Here is a 6784-nt window from a genome sequence, read left to right as displayed (position 1 = left end):
CCAAAATCAAGGTTCACTGGCCAATTAATTTCTGGTTCAGCAAGAAACTTTGGCCCTGTCAACCAGGAATCATTCTTCAAAAAGGATTGCACCTTAACTCCCCTAGAAGCTAGATCAGCAGGATTGCATGATGTAATAACATCTCTCCACTGAGAAGGTTTGGACACTAAGTATCTCGGTCACCCGGTTTGCTACAAATACTTTAAACCTTGAGGTTTCATTTCTGATATACCTTAACACAGAGGTACTATCAGTCCAAAATACTGACTCCTGCAAATGCATTTGCAGCTCTTTTCTCCACATCTTATCCATTCTACTCGCAACTAAGGCAGCTGTCAACTCCATGCGAGGAATGGAAGTTTGTTTCAGTGGAGCCACTCTTGCTTTACCCATTATAAAACGCACAATGCACTTGATTCTGGGTGCTGCGCAACAACAGATAAGTGACTGTGCCATAACCCTCCTCGCTTGCATCTGCGAAGTGATGTAACTGAGCAGAAGCAACATCTCCAAAATTAGAAGGTTTAAGGCACCGGTCAACCTTAAAATCTGCAAGAAGGCAAAGATCATTTAGCCAAACTGTCCATTCTTGTTCAACAGTAACTGGCAACACATCATCCCAACCCCAATGATTTCTGCAGTTTCTGAAGGATCAACTTAGCAGACAGCACCACAGGTGCCAAAAACCCCAATGGGTCAGAGATCAAGCTCATAAGGGACAATATCCCTCTCCTTGTGGGAGGTTTGTTTTTAAGTGTGATCTTAAACTTGAATGCATCTGATTGGATACACCACTGTACACCCAGTGCTCTCTCTACTGGCAACACGTCACTATTAAAATCCTTAACCTCCTTGGATCGTTCCTGCTGAGGTATGGCAGCGAGTACTGCTCTTCTGTTGCTAACCCATTTGGTGAGCTTAAAGCCTCCTTTAGCACAAAGAGCAACAAGTTCTTGATAGAGCAGCACTGCCTCCTCTTCAGAACCAACAGAGATAAGGCAATCATCCACATAAAAATTATGTAAAACATTGTTGACAACCTCTAGTCTGAACTGATCTCTGTTGTCCTCTGCACATTTCCTCAAGGCAAAATTCGCACAACTTGGGGATGAGGTGGCTCCTTAGAGATGTACTTTCATTCTATATTCCACCAGATCCTGACTATGATCTCCGTCTGGCCACCACAGAAACCTTAACAGATCTGAGTCATCTCTTTGTACTCTGACCTGATAAAACATGGATTCAATGTCTGCCATGAGCACCACAGGTTCTTTTCGGAACCTAGTTATGACCCCAACTAGCAAGAACTGGGCCTTCCAGAAGTTGTCCATTCAGAGACACTCCCTGAAATGAAGCACCACAATCAAAGACAACTCGCAACTTCTTCTTCTGTGGGTGATGCACCCCATGATGTGGAATGTACCACACTCCTCCATCACAGCAATCAAATTCATCAGCAGGCACCTTCTCTGCATACCCTTTAGAAATGATTTCAGTCATAAAACTGGTGTAATCGACATGAAATGAACCATCCCTAATAAACTTCCGTTTAAGGCTCATAGCTCGCTGTTCTACAGCCTTCCTATTATTTGGCATTTTTACCCGATTACACCTAAAAGGTAAACCAATGGTATAATGACCATCAACCAACTTAACAGAGTCCATCACTGACTTCATAAACTGCTGATCTTCTCTAGACAAAGCAAACTACTCATCCTGAATACATTCTGGAAAATCAGCCTTCATTTGACGTTCCCACAGCTCATCCAGTCTTGCCACGGAAATCCTATTGACACTCACATCAAAAATGTCAGTCTTAAAATCCTCTCTGAGAGGACCATTCACCGTCCAACCCAGCATAGTTTTTACTGCATAGGGACCTCCATCCTGACTTCTAACAACCTCCCATGGCTCTAAAGCCTTGGGCACATTGGTCCCAATCAACAGGTCTACCCCGGAATTTATCTCCAGTATCTTATTATGGCGCAAATGTGGCCATCTATCAAGATCTTCCTGTCGGGGAATATTACATTGATGAACAGGCATGCTTTTCTGAGTAAATAAGTCAGGCAAGTCACAGTAGTGATCTAAATCCAAACCAGCTACTTCCAAATCTGAAACAACATAACTACTGACCATTTTCTCCTGACCCATTGTCCACAAAAGAATGCCAGTTTTCCTTCCTGAAAGATTCAGCCTATTCATGAGCCCTTCAGTAGTGATGTGTCCTGTGTGTCGAAGCTCCGAATCGCGCGTCGGGTAATCTCGGGGGCGTTTTTGTGAAGCGCGTATCGAGGCTTGCTTTGATTACGTATGCAGTGACGTTCGAGGCCTCGTGGGCAGTCCGTACCACGTGACGATTCGGGAAATGGTTCACCGGTTCGCGCCAAATTCGAAATAAAATGGGCAGCAAAACACAGCTGATTCCCCCATCACATTGTGTTGTGGAATTGGATTACGTACGTGTTACATAGTTACTTGAGCATTTCTTCCCTCGATGGAACCAGCAAGGAAAAGAAAATTTTCCCCTGTCTGGCAACATTTTGATGTCATCTCTCCTAATAAGGTATACACACTGTAATAAAGAAATGATAAGTACCATAATATAAATAAACCACACCACAGATCCTATAATCAGATTTCTGTCTTTTTGTTTATTAAAAGGTGAAGTGTTTGCTGTGCTCTAAAGAACTTGGATACAGCAACAACACCTCATCTATGCTGAGGCATTACAGAGCCCTGCATGAGAACAAGGAGACTAACCAAGGTGGACCAAGCTCAGGTGAGGTTTTGTAGGTTTTAAGGATACAGTCATTTGATACATTTATATTCCCCATGTAATTCATTAATATTCGGGTTGTATTTACTGATATATGTAATTTCTTAATGTTTTTTTGTTGTATCAGGGGAGAGGAATGATGTGGATGAGGCCTTGGTCAACATGGTGATAGAGGATTCCCAGCCCTTCACTATCGTGGAGGACAGTGGGTTTAGGAAGCTTGTTAAAGTTTTGAACCCTAACTATGTTCTCCCCACAAGGCAGGTGTGTATCTTAAAATGTGAAGCATGTTTCCATTTTGCCTTTATTTACATATTAAGTACTGTACCTTCTTTTGTTTAGGCTTTGAAAGCTATGGTGGACCAAAGATACAAAGAGTCCAAACAAAAAGAAAAACTGACTGTGGCCAAGGCATCTGCAGTTAGTTTGACATCTGATATGTGGACCTCCATTAACACAGAGGCTTACCTAGCCGTCACCTGCCATTTCATTGACTCTAACACTGCATTGCATTCTGTAGTGTTAGGTGTTCAGCACTTCCCTCAAGCACATACTGCTCTCAATTTGTCACAAGTAACAGCAGCGCTCATGTCAGAGTGGGGCATTACAGACAAAGTTACATGTTATGTGACTGATGGAGCAGCAAACATGGGTGCTTGTGCTAAGGAGCTTCGTTTGCGTCACAGTAATTGTGTGGCACATACATTAAACCTAATGGTCAAAAAAGCTCTTGATCAACACACAACGCTGTCTGACATCCGGACTACCTGTAGGAGGATAGTGGGATATTTCAAGAGCAGTACAACTGCTAAGGTTTGTTCCATTATTTCATTACTGCTTTGAGGTGCTGCTGCATTAACACAGCTTGAATTAATCGGTTTGTGTTGGCTGTTTTTCTAGGAGAGGCTGACAGAGGTACAGGAGCAAATGGGCCGGCCTGCTCTGAAGTTAATTCAAGAGGTGGACACACGTTGGAACAGCACATTCCAAATGCGTCAACGTGTTCATGAACTCAGGGAGCCTATTGGAGCATCGTTAGCTGGCCTGCACACTGATATTTGCCCACTATCCTCTGAACAGTATGACCTTATGGCAGAATGTCTTAAAATACTCTCCCCATTTAATGATGCCACCACTGAGCTGTCAGAGGAAAAGCGAGTGTCTGGATCCAAAGTAATTCCACTACTAACAATGTTGCACCATGCACTAAATGAAGAGGAAATGGGAGTTGTTTTAACTCCAGAGAGCTCCACCATGGTTGAGTGTCTAAGGAGAAAATTAAAGGAGAAGCTCTACACATTGCAGTCAATGAGCATCATGTCACTGGCAACATTGCTGGATCCAAGGTTAAAAAAAATAGGCTTCTTTAGCCCAAATAAAGCAATGGATGCTGAGAAGAGACTTATTTCTGAATGTGCTGCTATTTTGCGGCACGTGGCCTCATCAGCAGCAGCAGCATCATCATCAAAAGCTTCTCAGCCTGTGACTCAAGGTATATGAGCACATTTCGATTATTATATTGTATTTAGTTACTTACATTCTGTTTGTTTTAGGTAGCAAACTGTGGCATCGTTTGGACACCACTGTTCTGGAGACAAAGACCCCAAATGCTACTGCTGATGCAACAGCTGAAGTACAGAAGTACCTCCATGAACCAAATATTGGCAGACTGGAGAATCCGCTGGAGTACTGGGCTGGACACAAATTTCTTTATCCAAACTTGTATAAACTTGCTGTGGTTTTTCTTGCAACCCCTGCTTCATCTGTGCCCTGTGAGAGGATATTTTCAAAAGCAGGAGAAATCCTCTCAAAAAAGAGGAACCGTCTTAAGCCCAGCACTGTGGAAAAGCTGCTATTTTTGAATAAAAACAAATGAAAACTTTTCCCTAGTGTCATGAGCACTGTTATAAAGTCACAAGCACATTCACATCACAACTCCCTCCCTTTTTGTTTCCATGTACATTCCTGTGTTAAGCTGCCGATTTATTATACACAAACATTAATTAAATTAATATAATATAAAATTAGTATAATATTAAATATAACTAATATTTAGAGTTTAGTTATTGGTGTCATGAACAAAAGTAATTTCTTTATTTATTCAACTTGAAGCACCACACACTAGTTTGTGTCATTATTGAGATGTACATAAGCATGATTATGCAGTTACACAATCATACCAAAACTCTGTACTGATAGTTTCCACTTTCTCTTTTGTATCAGACATACTGAGACAATATTTGGGATTAATAACCATAAAAAACAATTCAGTTTAGAGGTTTACACATCATTATAATCACAGAGCCCGCTTCACTTGTATTGTCCACTTGATGGCGCAGTAGAGCAAATGAATCATCACAATGCTTCGAACCATGAGTCGACCAATTGGGTGGAAAGCTTCAGTTCATCATGAGGCTTCATCTCACCATCACTACCCTTCAGTACAAAATGAAGCTGAACTCCCAGGATCTAGAAAAGCATAGGTTATCAGCGACTGATTACCTTTATTGGATTTCACCCTAACTGGTATTATGGACAGAGCACTATTTTGCTCACCGGCCCCAGTAACACCACTGCTTTGCACAGCACATGAAGGACCTTCATCTGGTGGTTCTCCCCCTCCTATAGTTTGCACTGAAACACTTTCCCTCTGCTTGGAGTGGATGTGTAAGAGTGTGGGGTGTTTCTGTTTACAGACTTTACACAAGAGACGTTTCCTACAGTCCTTGCTTCTGTGCCCAATGCGCAGACAACCAAAACACACACCATTCTCTTTCAAAAAAGATAATCTTTCACAGTGCAACTTTCTTTCAAATGAAGGACACAAATCCAACATATGCCGTGCTCCACAAAACAAGCAAACCTTGGTCACAACTGAACCACTCTCGCCTCAACACTGGCTCAATCTTCCCTTCCACCTTGGCCACTGTAGTAGCAAAACTACTCCTCTTAGCCTTAGGGTAAAACTGAGACTTAACATTCCTCGCCTCCTTTCTGATGGCTGTTGGAAGATCCTGTATATCTCCAAACAATGGGTCACTTGCGATCTTAACTTGCCTCTCGACAAACTCAACAACATCACTAAAAACCACTTTACGTTGAAACCTCTCCTGCAGATCGCAGACAACATTCCTCCACTTATCCCTGAGCTTATAAGGCAGCTTTTTAATAACTGTTTGCATATTAGCAGAGACATCCAACTCATGCAAGGACTCAACGTCTCCCATTCCATTACAACATTGCCTTAATAAAAACCCATATTCCTGGGGGGGTCACGTGACGTCAATGGCGGAGTAGCTGTGTTTCTCGCCCGCTCCCGCAGCTTGGCATTTGTTTAGGCCTTTATATATGTCTTATTTGGTTAAAATCTCTGTTTATTTCGACTTTTAAACTTCGTACGATGCCAAGCACCCAGAAGAAGCTCAACCTCGGGTCAAAACCGGGCAAATCCGGAGAAAATCACCCTCCGCTCAGCGACCATGCTGCAGCGGTAATGGCGGAGGCCCAGTCGTCCCCACTTCCCGGCCAAATGGACGTCGACAAATTGGTGGAGAGGATATCGGCGGAGGTGCTGAAGGCTGTGGAGGCCTCCTTTGAGAAGAAGATTGACCCAGTTCTGAAAAGACTGGAAACATGCGCAGCTAACATCTCTGCATTGGAGGTTAAAATGAAGGAGGCAGAGGCGCGTATATCAACGCAGGAAGATGTTACAGCGGGATATGGCGCCAAGATTTCTGAAGTGGAGCTTAAGCTGGAGGCCGCTTTGGATAAGATTGATGACTTGGAGAACAGGAGCCGGCGGTGTAACATACGTGTTATTGGGCTACCCGAAGGCAGTGAAGGTACCAACCCTGTGTCTTTTTTCAAAACGTGGTTACCGGAGTTGGTGGCTGTGAGTTTCAAGGGCGGCGCTGTTAAAATTGATCGCTGCCACCGGGTGCTTGCACGCCTCCCTTCCAGTGCCCAGCGGCCCCGCGCGGTCATCATAAAGCTCCACAACTTCCA

The 6784-nt window shown here is 43.3% G+C and overlaps 1 protein-coding gene across 1 annotated transcript; it reads left to right on the top strand.

Moving 5' to 3' along the window:
• Positions 1-3685: 3685 nt before the first annotated feature.
• Positions 3686-4677, top strand: LOC148101207 (zinc finger BED domain-containing protein 4-like). The gene is made up of 3 exons (XM_087845482.1): positions 3686-4271; positions 4333-4551; positions 4670-4677. The coding sequence occupies exons 1-3, from the start codon at positions 3707-3709 to the stop codon at positions 4675-4677; spliced, it is 792 nt and encodes a 263-aa protein (XP_087701608.1). The 5' UTR covers positions 3686-3706.
• Positions 4678-6784: the final 2107 nt, after the last annotated feature.

Source organism: Neolamprologus brichardi, chromosome 9 (genome assembly GCF_056152115.1).
Source record: "Neolamprologus brichardi isolate AB-2024 chromosome 9, ASM5615211v1, whole genome shotgun sequence".
NCBI classification, from domain to species: domain Eukaryota; kingdom Metazoa; phylum Chordata; class Actinopteri; order Cichliformes; family Cichlidae; genus Neolamprologus; species Neolamprologus brichardi.
This window is presented reverse-complemented; position numbering and strand designations above follow the sequence as displayed.